This window comes from Aphanomyces invadans, assembly GCF_000520115.1.
Source record: "Aphanomyces invadans strain NJM9701 unplaced genomic scaffold supercont1.1, whole genome shotgun sequence".
NCBI classification, from domain to species: Eukaryota; Oomycota; class Saprolegniomycetes; order Saprolegniales; family Verrucalvaceae; genus Aphanomyces; species Aphanomyces invadans.
In genome coordinates, this window is record NW_008580146.1 from 961,403 (window position 1) to 976,127 (window position 14,725).

General features: G+C 54.0%; 7 protein-coding genes across 8 annotated transcripts; 4 read left to right on the forward strand and 3 right to left on the reverse strand.

The window, feature by feature from the left end:
- Positions 1 to 471: 471 nt before the first annotated feature.
- Positions 472 to 1,467, forward strand: H310_00264 (hypothetical protein; the record flags this gene model as incomplete). Its single annotated transcript, XM_008862972.1, has 1 exon — positions 472 to 1,467. A coding segment is annotated over one exon (721 nt), but the record flags the coding sequence as incomplete, so codon positions are not given.
- Positions 1,468 to 1,480: 13 nt separating this feature from the next.
- Positions 1,481 to 4,082, forward strand: H310_00265 (hypothetical protein). Its single transcript, XM_008862973.1, has 5 exons — positions 1,481 to 1,704; positions 1,792 to 2,578; positions 2,629 to 3,432; positions 3,483 to 3,776; positions 3,830 to 4,082. The coding sequence occupies exons 1-5, from the start codon at positions 1,541 to 1,543 to the stop codon at positions 3,947 to 3,949; spliced, it is 2,169 nt and encodes a 722-aa protein (XP_008861195.1). The 5' UTR covers positions 1,481 to 1,540; the 3' UTR covers positions 3,950 to 4,082.
- Positions 3,959 to 5,207, reverse strand: H310_00266 (hypothetical protein). The gene is made up of 6 exons (XM_008862974.1): positions 4,976 to 5,207; positions 4,801 to 4,923; positions 4,630 to 4,752; positions 4,449 to 4,571; positions 4,279 to 4,401; positions 3,959 to 4,232 (listed from the first exon to the last, which is right to left on the reverse strand). The coding sequence occupies exons 1-6, from the start codon at positions 5,151 to 5,153 to the stop codon at positions 4,099 to 4,101; spliced, it is 804 nt and encodes a 267-aa protein (XP_008861196.1). The 5' UTR covers positions 5,154 to 5,207; the 3' UTR covers positions 3,959 to 4,098.
- A 27-nt stretch (positions 5,208 to 5,234) lies between these two features.
- On the reverse strand, positions 5,235 to 10,148 carry H310_00267 (hypothetical protein). The gene is made up of 7 exons (XM_008862975.1): positions 9,395 to 10,148; positions 7,284 to 9,350; positions 6,699 to 7,232; positions 6,547 to 6,648; positions 6,235 to 6,482; positions 6,084 to 6,171; positions 5,235 to 6,029 (listed from the first exon to the last, which is right to left on the reverse strand). The coding sequence occupies exons 1-7, from the start codon at positions 10,025 to 10,027 to the stop codon at positions 5,430 to 5,432; spliced, it is 4,272 nt and encodes a 1,423-aa protein (XP_008861197.1). The 5' UTR covers positions 10,028 to 10,148; the 3' UTR covers positions 5,235 to 5,429.
- Positions 10,149 to 10,441: 293 nt separating this feature from the next.
- Positions 10,442 to 11,033, forward strand: H310_00268 (hypothetical protein; the record flags this gene model as incomplete). Its single annotated transcript, XM_008862976.1, has 4 exons — positions 10,442 to 10,549; positions 10,602 to 10,700; positions 10,755 to 10,853; positions 10,908 to 11,033. 4 exons carry the CDS (start codon positions 10,442 to 10,444, stop codon positions 11,031 to 11,033), a joined length of 432 nt encoding a protein of 143 aa, XP_008861198.1.
- A 182-nt stretch (positions 11,034 to 11,215) lies between these two features.
- Positions 11,216 to 12,921, forward strand: H310_00269. Of its 2 annotated transcripts, XM_008862977.1 has the most exons (5): positions 11,216 to 11,380; positions 11,422 to 11,472; positions 11,522 to 11,706; positions 11,759 to 11,903; positions 11,955 to 12,921. In XM_008862977.1, exons 1-5 carry the CDS (start codon positions 11,240 to 11,242, stop codon positions 12,855 to 12,857), a joined length of 1,425 nt encoding a protein of 474 aa, XP_008861199.1. In that variant the 5' UTR covers positions 11,216 to 11,239; the 3' UTR covers positions 12,858 to 12,921. The 2 variants fall into 2 exon arrangements, with proteins under 2 accessions (XP_008861199.1, XP_008861200.1); XM_008862978.1 differs by having other exon boundaries at positions 11,522 to 11,903.
- A 206-nt stretch (positions 12,922 to 13,127) lies between these two features.
- On the reverse strand, positions 13,128 to 14,164 carry H310_00270 (hypothetical protein). The gene is made up of 2 exons (XM_008862979.1): positions 14,027 to 14,164; positions 13,128 to 13,950 (listed from the first exon to the last, which is right to left on the reverse strand). Exons 1-2 carry the CDS (start codon positions 14,140 to 14,142, stop codon positions 13,158 to 13,160), a joined length of 909 nt encoding a protein of 302 aa, XP_008861201.1. The 5' UTR covers positions 14,143 to 14,164; the 3' UTR covers positions 13,128 to 13,157.
- Between the last annotated feature and the right edge of the window lie 561 nt (positions 14,165 to 14,725).

Consider the following 14,725-nt stretch of genomic DNA (forward strand, 5'->3'; position numbering starts at 1 on the left):
TTTGAAACAGTGATGTACCTTTATGGTCTCGTTCGTATGAAATCGTACCTCATTAGGTACAAATGATTCGACTCGGAATCCTGAGTTTCAACAGCAACTTGTATCTGGTAGAAGATGTAGACTTCACCGCCCTGGACACGATCTCCACTTGATATGGGTCCAATTCGGGTCATTCTCGACAATGTCTTCCAGGTAGGGCCAAGGTGTCTAAGCCCAGCTACACTAAAATTAGTGTCTGCGGCGATGTAGCTAGGGCTGGTTCTGTGACATGGTGTGGCTGGGCACGTTTGGTTTGGTCGGCTGATTTGTACCCACCACATAAGTGAAAAAACGGCGTATAACGAAGTAATATCCTGAAATTCGAATCACAAAACGGCAATTTGATACGTTTTTCAAGGTGGATGAGGTACAGTATTGGGTTTTATACTGCGGCTCGCGATTGGCCACCGCAGGATTCGACACGAGTTAGTGTGTGTGGCTGCGTCCAGGCCAAATCGCTGAGCATGCCATTTCGGAATCCACCACCATGTTCGCCCGCCGAGTCATCCGCAACGTCGCCCAACAAGCCGCCCGCACGATGGCGACCCAAGCTCGCCCCTTGGCTCAAAAGGCCTTCTCCCCTTTGATGGTGGTGGCTGGTGTGACCGGTGTTGCCGCTGGCATTGCGTTCTCCAACCCTGCCGAATCCAAAGCTGTGAAGAAGGTGACACCGTACACCGGCATCCCCGGCACGAAAAACGAACGCACGTTCATTGCCATCAAGCCTGATGGTGTCGAACGTGCCTTGATTTCCGAAGTGATTGGCCGCTTCGAAAAGAAGGGCTACAAGCTCGTCGCGATGAAGCTCCTGACCCCCACGGAAGCCCGTGCTCGCGAACATTACGCCGATTTGTCTTCCCGCCCATTCTTCAACGGTCTTGTGAAGTACTTTTCCTCGGGCCCCATTGTCGCTATGGTCTGGGAAGGCCAAGACGTTATCTTGACTGGTCGTAAGATCTTGGGTGCCACCAACCCCAACCAAGCCGCCCCAGGCACCTTGCGTGGTGACAACACCATCTCGACCGGCCGCAACTTGATCCACGGCTCAGACGGCCCTGAGTCTGCCAAGCACGAAATCGGCATGTGGTTCACCGCTGCTGAAATCCAAGACTACGAACGCGCCATCGATGAATGGATCGTTGCCGACAACTAAAGTCTATTCACATAGCATCAACACGCCTCTTGGTTTATCGTCCGTGTCCAACGCACCTAATTGAAGTCTCCTGGACCTGTGTCCCCCATGCAGCTTTGCATGACAGCGCGCCGCCAGGGTGTTCAGCCGCCCCAGCCAGTCTGTTCAAATTCGGTTCCTTGTACAGTTACACTATTATCTTGTGATTTGTATGAAATTATGCACCCAATATTATTGACATTTAGGTGAATCTAACTGGATAAAACGCTTGTAAATGCAACGATGTGATTGGTATACTCTAAATATTCCGCGCAGGCGCCGCTGCCGTCCCAGTCAGCAAGAAAGTAGGAAGATCCCGCAGAGCAAAGCATGGACAACGACGCTTTTCACATGGACAGCGAGAAGCGTCAATCTCTCCTGGAGTGGCTGCAGACATTTACCGTCGACGAGCCCGTTGGGACAGGTTCACCATCGACGATCACATGGCAAGCGATCGCTGATGGTGTGTTTCTTGCTCGCGTTCTCCACCACATGTAAGTTGCGAGTTCCCCTGCATGACTCGTGTCGCTCATTCTGCAGCGTACCATGAGGCAATCAGGATATCTGACTGATGGACGTAGCGAGCCCGAGTACCTGAACCTGTCAGGAATCAAAGACGAAGCATCGAATTGGATCCTGAAACTCGCCAACTTAAATGCAATTGCCCGGAGCATTGAGAACTTTTACCACGACGAAATTGCCGTGCGATGCGAAGTATCGACGCATGTCGACCTCAACCGCATTGCCCGTGCCGAGGTTGTGGACACCAATGTGGAGGTCGAATTGGGCAAACTCGCCGCCTTGATTCTGTACTGTGCGGTGAACTGTGCAGAACGTCAGACATTCGTGGTTCGTATCATGGCATTGGAGCAACATGTCCAGCAAAGCGTCATGGCGATGCTGGAACAGCTGACAACAATGTTTCCACCTGTGTCCCCGCTGCATGGCCATAGCTCGCCGACGTTCCGCAGGTCGTCCATCGGCACGTTAGAGACCCCTATCCGTGGGTTCAGTGGAGAAGAAACCAGCGACGTCAAGGATCTCAAGGAGCGTTTGAGTGCGATGGAGAAGAAGTGGCAGGACGCAGAGCAAGACAAGCGCTTGATTACGGAAGAATTCGACAAGATCTCGATCGAAGTGCGGAACGCCCGTCGGCGCGTCGCAGAACTTGAGGAAGACAACAACCGGTTGAATGGCGAGCGGCAACAAGCCGTCGCGCGCGACAACAAGAAGCTGGAGGAACTCGTGAATGCTGAGAAGCATGTGTTAACTTTGGAGCTCCAGGCCAAGACGGACGAACTCCTCCAGGTCAAGAAGGAGTCGGGCGAGAGGTTGATGGTCCTTGAACATGAAGTCCGCCGGCAAGCGGTTTGTCGAAAATGTCGCCAGTCGAAAACATGTTCACATGGGATGTTTAGGACGAGTTGGACATTTCGAGGTCGAAGCTCGTGGCACTGGCCAAGCTCGAGTCGACCGTGACCAAGTACAAGCAAAAGCTGGACGAGATGAACACGGTCAAGGAGCACGTGAAGGAAGTGGAGGCCCAGAACGCGTCGTACTTGGAGAAGATGCTCGATTTGGAAAGCACGGTCAAAACCATGGCGAGTTTGAAGGCTTCGATTGAAAAATACAAAAACCAAGTGGTCGAGCTGGAAACGACCAACGTTGAAGTCACGTCGACTCTCCAAGTGAAGGAACAAAAATGTCGCCAGCTCCAAGACGAACTCGAGAGTGCCCAACACGCTATGGCCTTTCTCGAGCAGCAATTGGAGGAATTGCGAACCCACGTGCCGACGGATGGCCGTGCAACGGAGGAAGACCAGTACACGAGTGCAGCTGATTTGCTTGGGGGCGGCGTCAACATGCGCGAGCAAGTTGCCCGTTTGCAGCACGAGAATCGGCAACTCCAGCAGCTTGTCGACAATTTGTCCGCCGCTGGGACGTCGCATGCGGCTGTCGCAACGCCGTCCACGGTGGGTTCGGGCGACATCCTCACGCTACAAAATGAACGCGACGATGCTCTTCGCATGAAGCAAGTGTGGCAGGACAAGGCTCTCGAGACGAAGCGGCAGTACGATGCTCTGGTGGACGCCACCAAGGGTATGCAAGCGGCAGTGGCTGCGGGATCTGGTGTGTCATCTGCACAGCTAGCGCAGCTGGAAGCCACCAACACGCGGCTGGCAACGCAGTTGCAGGCGCATGAAGAGCAAGCCCGCAAGATGGTACCAATCAAACTCAAATACATCTCAAGGGGATGCGGCTGGACATGTAGGCGAGCAACATTGAAGAATCGGACTCCCTTCGCGCGACGATCGCAGAACTGACCAACAGGCTGAAGGACAAGGAATCGGTCATCAACAATCTATCCCAAGACAAAGAAAAGCTCGAGACGTACACGAAGAAGACTCTGCATGCAGTCCAAAGCAAGTATATGCTCGCCGTCAGTGTCCATCGCAACCAGATCTCGGAGCGTCAAGCCAAGGTCGAAATGCTCGAAAACAAACTCAAAGAGCTCAAAGCCGGGCAAAAACGGGAGCAAGCCCTCCTCATGTCGTCGTTTTACGAGGTACCCAGCGCACGATGCGTCGTGATGCGTATTCACGCTGCTTTCACTTCTAGATTGGTGGGGAAATGCAAAGAAGAACGATGATGCCTCAAACGCCGGCGGGGGCAGCTGGTGTCCCGCCCATGACGGCTTGGCTGCCGTCCAAGCGGATGGATCGAGGTACCAAGCGCTAAAGAAGAATCGGAAGCGCTAGGGGTAAATGTTTTACGTCAGACCGGCTCGAAACTCTTGTCCGTCGGCAGAAAGTGACTGTCTCCATAAAAGATGCATTCAACTCATACAATGTCTTGCGGTCGGTGTATCGAGAACAATGCAAACGGGTCTAGTCCGCTGTGTTGACGCCGAGGTTTACCAGAGCCCGAGTGGCTTGCTGGCAGATGCGCTCGTTGGGCGATCGGACCAAGTTTTGCAGCGCATCGACGCCGCCGAGCTGGAGAATGAGCTCCTTATTGTCAGCTGCTCGAACGTGAGCATCAAAACACACGTCGGTATAGACTCGTACGGTTCACGGAAAGATTGCGCAGCGCCCGGGCAACTTGGGACTGCAACTCCATTGAATCTGACTTGGCTGCTTGGATGATGGGCTTCAACCCGCCCTCCTGCGCAATTTCGATCTCGTTGGCATCTGCACACGCTCTTGATTAGAGCACTTTCGGTAAACAAAACGCGGACCGTTCACGGCCAAGTTGGCTAACGCAGCAATGGCTTCGACTGCCACACCAACTTGTTTTGACCGGGCCAACTCGATCAAGGGCTTGATTCCTCCTGCTTTGGCGATTTTTTCCTTGTTGTCGACTGGGAAGGAAAATGTGTGGTGTCAGCATACAGGAGATGTTCGTATGGAACACTAGACCATTCACGCCGAGGTTCGCGAGGGCCTTTGCCGCTTGGCGCTGGACGTGCTCGTTGTTGGACTGGAGTAAGTGGATAAGCATGTCGATGCCGCCTTCGTTGGCCATCTTCGTTTGATTGTCCGCTGAATGAAAGATTGTAACCACAAACACCAGGGCAGCAGAGCACGTACAATTCACCGACAAATTCGCCAGGGCATGCGCCGCCAGACGTTGGACTTCAGTGTCTTTCGATTCCGTTAAAGGGAGCAAGAGCTGGAGTCCATCCAATTCGACGATCTGTACTTGACGGTCCGCTAACCATAAACGTCGATGAGGTTGTCGAGCAACGAACTGACAGCAACTCACGCTTGACGGCCTCGTTCGCGAGTTTCTCGGCTACTTCACGCTGCAAGTTGGCGTCGGCACTCTTGGCATACGCAATGAGACGCTGAAGATTAATCTTCAACGCATCCGTGAACCCTTCGTCCGAGTCTTCGTATGTGAACTCGTCCTTGCTACTGCCCTTGGAGCCCGACTGCCCCATGTTGCCCCAAGAGTCACTCTGGCTCAGGTGGACGGACCTATCCGGATAAATTCCCAAACTCGACCGCAAAAGTCGACGGATACCGGATACGAGCAGTCACCTTTCCGCGACAACATGGAGAACTCAAGATCCCCACGTCGGGGAGTTCCATGCTGATAAAACCCCAGCTCACCTTTTGGAACTCTTGGGAGGTACGAATCGATGCGGCAGGGCCATCTTGGCTTGCAGTCGAGGTGCATCAAGGACGCGCATGTCAAAGTATGGCACACCTCCTTACTAAGTGAACACCCTGGCTTTTAACACCAACTGGACAACTTGCTCTGGCGCGACTGCCCCTAATACGGGGGGAATGTACCCCCCCTTCAGCGTCACTCGTGCAGTGACTCGTATCCAGTGGAGGATTCGCAGTTCGCTCGAGCCAGCATTGCTGCCGGAACTTGTGGGAGATGACGTGGTGCCGTCGTGGTCGTCAACGCACGGATTGAACTGGATACACACGCTGGTTTCGTGGCCAGGGCTGACCGTACCCTTGAGTGGTTCCAGGACAAAGTGCTTTCGGTACTTTTCCAGCAAACTGATGCCGTTGCCTGTGTCAAACACGATCTCAAACGTTGTGGGGGTGCTCGCCTTGCCGTCCGAGAACGACATCGTTGCGTGGCCATCTTCGCCATGTGGACCAATGCTTCCAATCACAACTTGTTGTTGCCGAGGTTCCGAGCCAAACTCGACATGAATTACGCGCGAAGGCTTCTTCACATATTCTGCCAACGGCAGTGGCATTGGTACGTGCAAGGGCAGGTCGAACACGTCTTCGTTCGTCGCAGTGGACGTCGCGTCAGGATGGAGGATGTACGACTGGCATTCCCAGCACCGCCCCTACAGAATTAGAGCTCAGTGGGTGAATGTTGAACAGGTTGCTTTGCACGATGCCTTGAGAACGATCACGTGGTCTTCCGTTTGGTTGGGCACATCCACTCGGAAAGTTGTCGTATACTCCATCGGGCGTTCGTGATCCGGGCTGGGGTGTAAGCACAACTTATGAGTGCCTCATGAGCCTGGCGCGATGCGATCACAGCATTACCTGAAAATGGCACGGACAACCTGTGTTTCCCCCGGAGGGATCGACGCTTCGTTGGGAATGCACGTGAAGACGCTTGTCTGATTGAAATTGGGATGGCTGCCGTTGTCGAGCGACTTTATGATGTACTTCAGGGGAAAAAGCGACGAATTCAAAAGCGAAAACTCGGTGTAGCCCTTCTCCCTCGCCAGCACAGGCTTGAAGTCGACTTTCCCATCCGCTGGCGTGATGCTGAGCACGGGGCTTACTCCCTACCAAGGAAAAAAATGCGTAAAACAACGAGGTGAACTATCACAGCGTAGTTTGACAACGCACCTCGCCATGGAGACTCACGCGAAGGTTCCCTCGCGTTGACTGTAGGACCAAATCTTCCCGAAAGATTAATGGCGCCGACGGTGCAAACTCGATGAACATTGTCTACGTTGGTGGCTAGTCACGGCGCTGATGAACACGTCGGGGAGACGTACTCGAAGGCCGCCGTGGGGACTGACGACGCGCAGTGCGTTCAGAATCGAAAATGGGCCGATTGAGTGCAGCGGGACCATCTTTAAGTCGAGGTCGACCGCAGAGTTGTTGATCACTTGCAGCTTCATCACGCCAGTTTGGCCTACCGCGACTTGACCAAACTCGATCTTTTCAGGTTTTGAAGAGATCTCTGGATCAATCACCGCGACGTTGACGCGGATACTTTGCAGTGCTTGGGACACATCGCCGTCGACGAAGCACACGATGTTGTACGTCCCGTGGTAGCTCTTGGGTTCGGCCGGCAAGTCGTACCTCCACGAGTGCTCTGATTTAGATGCCGCTTCGTTGTCATGATGAGAAGGAGAGACGAGGCCAGGGATGGAGTCCGGTCGGCTAACTTGAAACTGGACCGTTGTGGGATCGGTCGTTCCCGCCACTGCCTCGAACGGTTCGACAGTTGTGGGGCGGAATTCGAATTCGATGCGGATGGAGCTGTGCGCGTCAATCGTGGCCACGAGCGGTCGAACGTGCAGCACCTGATACAAAAAGTGGTCATAGCAACAACATCAATGGGGCAGGCCAGGTACCTTGGTCGCCTCGGGGGGCAGAGCGATCTCTAACTTCTGGCTCGTTGCAGTTGAGTTGGTGCAAACGACGCTGTGGACAACAAACTGGCCGAGCGGGATCGCACCCATCGTGATGACAGCTTCGGAAAAGCGCAAGGCCGGTGACATGCCTTGACCGACGCACGGAATTTGGTACGTTCGATTCAATGTGGTGGCGCAAGTCAGAGTCGATTTGAATTCGGTGGCAGAGAGAGGGCTGTAGAACACCGTGACAGTGGCTTGTTCGAGTGGGAGGAGCGTGCCGAATCCATCGTTCGGCTCGACGCGGATCTCTGGTGGAACGTGGACAAACCCGAACTTCTGTGGAAGCCTCGATGGGTTCGTCAAGACTAGGCTCTGACTCACGCTTTGGGTGGTGCAGCACGCCCCAAACGAGAGTGACGGCAACGAGAAGAGCAGGTTCCCAGACGTAAGTTGCACGCGCAGGACAAAGTACACTGGAAGCACTTGGTCGGGGACGAGAACTTGAAGGGGAATCGCCACGACGTTGCCTTGTTTCCAGCCGAGACGTCGTTTCAGTACCGCCGTCCAAATGGCTTCTGTGGGGCGGAATTTGAGTTGGACTTCAAACCGGCCTGGCTCGGCGGATGTCGGTGGAAGGTCAGCACTCGTGCTGTTGCAGCTGCTGCCTTGAACGAATCCAAAATTCGGGAGAAACTCGAGGCACTCTTGCAAGTATGGCGGGACTTTGAGTTGGCACTTCATGGCGACTTTGCCGCGGTTGCGCAAAATTAACTTGCTCCGATACAGCTTTCCATACACGCAACATTTGAAGTCCATAATCGGGGCCTCAACGTACAACGGCACTTCGACAGCTTGAGCATTGACGGTGACCTGCAGCGTGTCTACATTCGGCGAGTCAAACACGACTTGGAAAGTTTGCCGGATGTCCGCCACCGTCCGAAAAGGAGCAAACGTGAACCCGATCGTGCAACTGCCGTATGACTCCACGCGTCCTTCAGTCGTCGTTGTGATGGTTTGCACAGACCTGTCCTGGTCGATCTGCCCGACGGACGTTGCGTATCGCAGCAAGGCTTCCTCTGATGCGTAAGGAGGTTCGCCCGAGTCATCCACGCCTTCCACCGGTCCTGCGTCCTCTTGATGAACCGCGTCTTCGATGCATTCCGGGGCGTTTGGCTCTGCATCCGCCGTGTCTGTGACACCCGCAGTTGCCTTGGGAGAGGCGGCCGGCGTCACAATTCGAAACGTGGCTGGCAGCGCCCCGTCGTTGCGCAAGGTCACGACCTGCTTGCTCGTTTCCCCCACGACAATGTTCGTGAACGTCAAGTGGTACGAGCTCAGCACGGGGACAGTTCGCTTGGTGGTGCATTTCACAGGAATCGAAAAATATCCTGTCTTGGCCACCGCCGGCAGTTCGACGTTGATGTCTTGGTTGACGCGGGCACAGAAAGTAACGTGGATGCGACACGTGACACCTGCACTCATGCGGCCGGGAAGGTCGTACTTGACATCGAAGAAGTCGCGAATGTCGTCGGGGAACGGGAGGAGTTTAAAATGGTTGAACGTGTTGCTGACATTGGTGAGCGTGAATGCCAGCGTTTGCGGACGGCCCACGTCAAAGTCTTTGAACCAGAGGACCTCTGGGTCAGCCAAAAACGCGCGACCGACAAACTCCTTGCGCCACACGATTTGTTTCTCGATCCGATTCTCCTTTTGCTTTGCCAGGGCCTGGAGGCGCATGTTTTCTTCCAGCTTGCTTCGCTTCGGCATGCCAAAGCCCTTTTTGACACTGTCCGTTGGTGGAGGAGTCGCGCCATGTTTCGTAGTCAGACTCGGCAGTTGCACACTCGCATGTTTGTGCGGCGTACCGCTCCCGCCATGCAAGTGGGCCATCTCCATTCCAGGGGGGTCGACGATGGGTGGCAGCAGCAGCTGTTCAAGTTCGTTGCCGCTCGTTTGGTTGTTTTGGTGCCCAACTACGGATTGGGAATCTTTTGTCTTTGGCAGCCCACGAGGATTGATCTGAACGTTCGCGTGCTCTCGCTTGGCGGCAATCATGTCGATCACCTGCGAAGGATGAGAATGTTACGCGCGTTTCCTGAACTTCATACCTTGTCTCGCTGCTCGCGGGATTTGACTGTACTCTTCCCGAGCCCAAACGAATGGTCCTTCATCACAGTCACCTGGCTCGGATCAATTCGGAAGGTACGACCTGTAGGGTCCACGAGCTCGGCCCCTGTGCGCGAGATCATGTAGTCCCGAGTGCGGCCCTCCACGACTTTGCGTCCGAGCTCCTTTTGGTACTTTCGCACGTACTCGGCATGCCGTTTCTCGGTTTCATCGCGCTTTTGACTGAGCGCTGCTTCATGCACCATGTGCGCGGCGATAGCCATTTCAGCCTCCTTGATCTTCTTCTTCTGGGACACGAGCTTCTTGGCTGCGCGCGTTGCTATCTCTCGTGCGCGAAACACTTCGTACGGGTTCTTGCCTGCTGTAAGCAAGTCTTGAAACTCGCGGTCTTGCGACCGTGCCAGCGCTTCTGCTTCAGCATTCCGCTTTTCGTTCTTGCCACATAAATCGGCAAACGCCTTCTCTGTGTTTGCTTTCAACTCAAGCACTGCGTCTGTCCGACCGCGATGTTGTTCTTTCGCGCACTCCTTGAGACGTCGATGAACTTTTTCCTTCAACCCGTCCGTCTCGGCGCCGTAATCCCTTGATTCATCTACTTGTGGTAGAGCTGACATGAGCACGTCGTGGTATGGTCTAGCGTTCTTCGTCGTTCGTCACGTCACGTGCCATGCACGGTGTGTCGTCCGCGATGTCCGTCAGGTTTTCTCGCCAAGTGTGCGGGAAGTTGTACTGAATATTGTATAGTATACGTGCTCGAAGTGAATTGTGCCGTTTCCGAAGGGTCGCCGAGTCCTCATCCTGCACAATCATAAGTCGAGTAGACGTCTCTCGGGGGAGTTGCCGGCCAAGGACCCCCACGCAAACCTTGATTTTTGCCACCCCTTGCTCAGCAATGCAATCACAGACATGCTGCAGCTATCGACGGCGCTCGCATAAAGATTTCCCCTGGCACCCGCGTCGCCTCAGCGCGTTGCGGCAAATTCCAACACCGCGTGAAACGCTTCCATCGAAATTACGATTCGTGCGAGATGAAGCACCATGCGTTGTGGGACGCAGTGTACGCAGAGGACTACCCGCTTGTCCAACGAATCCTGGAATCGCCCGCAGGCGCCGAGAGCGTGAATGTCTCGCACGGAGTATGTTTCCCTGCTTGGATCCTTCACAAGAAGACTTAACAAGGAAGCGTAGGTGTGGTGCAACATGCCTATCCATGTGGCTGTCCAAAAAGGAAATCGAAAGGTCCTCAACATCCTCGTCGTGTTCAAGGCCGACGTCAACGCCATGAATGTACGTACACCCGAAGTTGCACCGTGCGCCGGTCAGCGATGGCGATGTGCTTAGATCAACGGCACGACGCCTCTGCACGTAGCCGTCGAGACAAGGAACCACGATCTTGTCCAGTATCTCCTGGAATGCGATGCCAAGCCATCCAAACGCAACGTAGGTCAATTGCAATGGGCAACCCACACTCATGTGCAAGAGGGGGGGGAATAGTTCACGCGCAAGTCGCCGCTGGAGATGGCTCGCAGTATGATGGAGAAAGAGTTGGTGAAGATGTTAGAGGAGAAGCACAACCTTGACATGGGGCGCAGATCTACTACCGCCGACACGCTCATGTGAGGCCATGTGGAGTGAATCTCTGCCGAACCAGGCGGGCGACAGCGCCTACCCTCTATCATTGAAAGTGGCTAGCAATTATTTTAATTCTCATGACACAATACTTTACCTCTTATGCGAGTCTTCGGAAGTATTTAAATTCGACTCGGTTTCAACATTTCCGACGTGGATAATTTAGTTTATAGGAGAAATTCCAACCAAATCACACCATGAGCGGCCTGCTTGCAAAACGAGGCCGTCCGACGGACGATCCCGAATCGCTGGGACCCAGTGCAGGACAAAGGTCGCGTCAAGTAGAGCCCGACAGTGAAGATGGTGTGCAGCCTTCGTCTCGATGGACCCCAGAGCAGGTACCACATGCCATCCGTTCAAGCTGAGAGGATTGCCGTAGGATGAGCTTCTTCGCCTTGCCATTGAAGAATTCGGCAGCAAAAACTGGAAGGTGAGCTAGGGTGTGGCCTGGATGCAATACCATCTGAGAGTGTCCGAAGGCGATTGCGGAGCGTGTGCCAGGGCGAAATCACGCACAATGCCTCCAGCGCTGGAACAAGGTGCTCAAGCCCGGCCTTGTGAAGGGTCACTGGGCAGCTGACGAAGACGAGAATCTTGTGAGACTCGTACAAAACTCCACGACTGTGAACTGGGGCGAGATTTCGAAATCGATTGAGGGCCGCACGTCTGTTCTACCCAACATTCTACACCATGTTCCAAACCATGTTGTCATCTAGAGCCAAGCAGTGCCGCGAGCGGTGGAAAAACCATTTGGACCCGTCGATCAATAAGGGTCCGTACTCATCCGACGAAGACATGCTTCTTGCGGCGGCGTACGCGGAGCTTGGCAACCGATGGACTCAGATCGCCAATAGATTGCCTGTACAGTTGTCATTTACGCTCTGGAGTGTTGACGGCTCAACATGGTCGTAGGGACGCACGGAAGATTCTGTTAAAATGCGGTGGAAGGTGCTGAACCCCCATTCGAGAGCCGTGGCCAAGCCTGGGCGCCCGCCGTTGATATCGACGCTAGGCAAACCCAACGACAGCAGATGCACTACTTCGTCGTCGTCGTCTCCAGCGCCGTCAACAAATGCACAGAGCGCACACCAACCTACGTTACAGCCGTCATCCGCACCATCAGCTGTCGATCCGATTCTCCATGAATATCGCGAACCTTCGCCCCATCCCACCGAAATGTCGTCATGGTCGTCTCTCGATCCCGACTCGGCCGACCTGATCTCTCGCCGCGCGTCGTCCATGTTTGAAAGCTTCAAGGAGCGCGATAGTTCTCTCCTTAGCTTTGCCAGCATCAAAGCCGAAGACTGGGAATTCTTTCGCGAGCTTGTGCTGAGCGACCACTTTGCCCAGGCCATGCCTGCCGCGCCGTCCGAAGTGGTGTCCGTATTCGACTCATTCAAGGACAAAAGCATGACCGACGCCGAGTTTCGCCGACTCGTGGGGGTGATCGAAAACCCCGACGCAATTATGGAGTTTATCCACGAAACATACGCGTCGATGACCGAGACAAACGACGGGTGCCAGTGCGGGTGCGGGGGAGGCGACAAATTATGCCGTACGCCAACGTCCGGGTGTCAGCACCATGACGACCCACAGTTGGTCGCGAGCATGCAAAACCTAACATACCACCCCTCGTCGGCCCAACTGGACCATCGGCACGCCCCCGACACGTTCGACTCGTATGGTGGTCAGAGCAACTTTCAGCAAACGACGAGTTTATTTGAGCACCTCGATCGGTCGGCTAGTTTCGACGGCGACGACGGCGTGGACGTCACCATGACCCACACGTTTCGAGTGCCCAAACGGCGTGCATAGACGATGTCGGACCTGTTTGAATGCAGTTCCCTATTTTGCATCACGTTCTCGTGGATGCAGCGGACGACAGTTGCAGCATGGAGGGTGGCGTCGCTGAAATAATCGGCTACAATGGACAGTGTGCATAAGCCGGCATGCCCACTGAGCACGGAACGATCCGCAGTGTTAAGTCATTTGTGCTGTCGTCACGAGGTAGCGCACTAGGATGTTGTTGCATATGACAACGTGCGCAAGCCGTAGCTCATGTGGATCTGCGCGCGCGAGGGACACTGCAACAGAGATTGTTTTGACGATGATTAATTAATGATTCAAGTGGTCGATTTGGTTGTCGACGCAGGACGATATGATGCCTTCAATGTCATCGTTGTTGAGGAACGACGTGTTGCTGAGGAAGCTCAAGTTAGTGTTCGATGCGGACGACGAGAGTTTGGTTAGCGACTTCTTCAGGTTTGCTTTGTTCTCCAGCATATCGTCGAATTCTTGCACCGAAATGTTAAAACTGCGACGGATGGCTTCTTCGTCGTGGGGCCCAAACGAAGCAAACAAGGAGTTGATGAGCGCTTCATCGTCCACGGTCGGGTTGTGCTCGTATTTCTTTAGCGTGTTGACAAACGAATCGCTCAGTTCGAACGATCCTGAGAGGGGCCGGTATGTCGACACATTCGGTGGTGCAGACTGCACGCTCTGCACGGGGTAATCCCAATCTGTCAAGTGCGGTCTCTTGGAGGAGGAAGCGACAGATTCGGCAACAGTCAAATCATCCAACATCGAAATCACGTCGGACCCCATGACGTTAGTCATTTGTCGAGGACGGGTCATCGGCATATCTGTGCGGCGTTGTGGTTGTGGAGTTGGTGCAGACCGCGACGTTGACGACGCTTTCGAGCGATCCGATCGATGGGGATGCATTGTTTTCCATCGCAGCTTCACGTCGTGTTCAGATCGACCGGGTAATCGTTTGGCAATTTCCGTCCATCGATTGCCCAGTTCTTCGTACGCATTCTCTAGCGCGATTTCCTCTTCCGTCGTAAACGCAGTCTTGATCAGAGTCGGATCCAAATGGTTGCGCCAGCGATCCCGGCACTGCTTCGACCTACAAAAACCCAGCATGCCATTACAACGTGCAACTTGGCATGATCTTGCCGCGTGGAACAACACTAAATACGTACGATCTCCCCGGTACACCCTCTGCAATCTTGGACCACGACTCGGAGTGCGACTGCTCCACTCGCGTGCGTAGGAGCTGGTCTTCCATTGCGGTCCACGAGCCCATAATCTTATTCATCTTTGGAATGCCGCAGTTAAAGTTCTTCTGACGCTGGAGCTAATTTTTCGTCTCCTTGGTTCTGGCCAATCAAGTGCTTTCACATATATTTTCATGGAAACTCATGTAATTGGCTAAAATGTTTTCCTGTACAGGCAGTGCTTCTGTTGAACGAGCGTCGCATCGCCCACGACACCTCAAGTTTTCTCACGAGGACAAGGCCACGCGCGACATCCCTACGAGTACGAGCCACGGGGCGATGAAGGCAGTACATTGCGGAGGGAATGTTTACTACAGACAGAGACAGCACTTTCAAACCTGTCGTGTTGCGATTTCGGACAGTCACGATTGATGAATCGCGAGCGAGCAATCCGTCCGAAATTGTCCTGTTTCAAGACCAAATGAAAGAATAATGTGTTCGGCAGATCAAAGAAAGGAACGAGCAGGAGGAATGCGCTTTGTAGAAGCTTAAGATCAGGATGAAGCAGGGACAGAGAGTATGAGCGATGGTGTTGTGCAGGGCGAGATTTCTTTCGTTACGCATAATGTCATGAATCCAATCTGTTGGAATTATAACCAATCAAAATTCAGTATGCGCATTGCG

Coding starts and splice junctions, on each gene's coding strand:
- H310_00266 (XM_008862974.1), bottom strand. CDS start 5,153: ATGGGGCAGTCGGGCTCCAAGGGCAGTAGCAAGGACGAGTTCACATAC. Junction 4,924..4,975: donor CGCGAACGAGGCCGTCAAGC/GTGAGTTGCTGT, acceptor GTTTATGGTTAG/CGGACCGTCAAGTACAGATC. Junction 4,753..4,800: donor GGCGAATTTGTCGGTGAATT/GTACGTGCTCTG, acceptor TCTTTCATTCAG/CGGACAATCAAACGAAGATG.
- H310_00269 (XM_008862977.1), top strand. CDS start 11,240: ATGAGCGGCCTGCTTGCAAAACGAGGCCGTCCGACGGACGATCCCGAA. Junction 11,381..11,421: donor CTCGATGGACCCCAGAGCAG/GTACCACATGCC, acceptor GGATTGCCGTAG/GATGAGCTTCTTCGCCTTGC. Junction 11,473..11,521: donor TCGGCAGCAAAAACTGGAAG/GTGAGCTAGGGT, acceptor GAGTGTCCGAAG/GCGATTGCGGAGCGTGTGCC.
- H310_00265 (XM_008862973.1), top strand. CDS start 1,541: ATGGACAACGACGCTTTTCACATGGACAGCGAGAAGCGTCAATCTCTC. Junction 3,433..3,482: donor AAGAGCAAGCCCGCAAGATG/GTACCAATCAAA, acceptor CTGGACATGTAG/GCGAGCAACATTGAAGAATC. Junction 3,777..3,829: donor TCATGTCGTCGTTTTACGAG/GTACCCAGCGCA, acceptor TTTCACTTCTAG/ATTGGTGGGGAAATGCAAAG.
- H310_00270 (XM_008862979.1), bottom strand. CDS start 14,142: ATGAATAAGATTATGGGCTCGTGGACCGCAATGGAAGACCAGCTCCTA. Junction 13,951..14,026: donor GAGGGTGTACCGGGGAGATC/GTACGTATTTAG, acceptor GGGTTTTTGTAG/GTCGAAGCAGTGCCGGGATC.
- H310_00267 (XM_008862975.1), bottom strand. CDS start 10,027: ATGTCAGCTCTACCACAAGTAGATGAATCAAGGGATTACGGCGCCGAG. Junction 7,233..7,283: donor TGCCCCCCGAGGCGACCAAG/GTACCTGGCCTG, acceptor TTTTTGTATCAG/GTGCTGCACGTTCGACCGCT. Junction 6,649..6,698: donor GTCCCCACGGCGGCCTTCGA/GTACGTCTCCCC, acceptor CCACCAACGTAG/ACAATGTTCATCGAGTTTGC.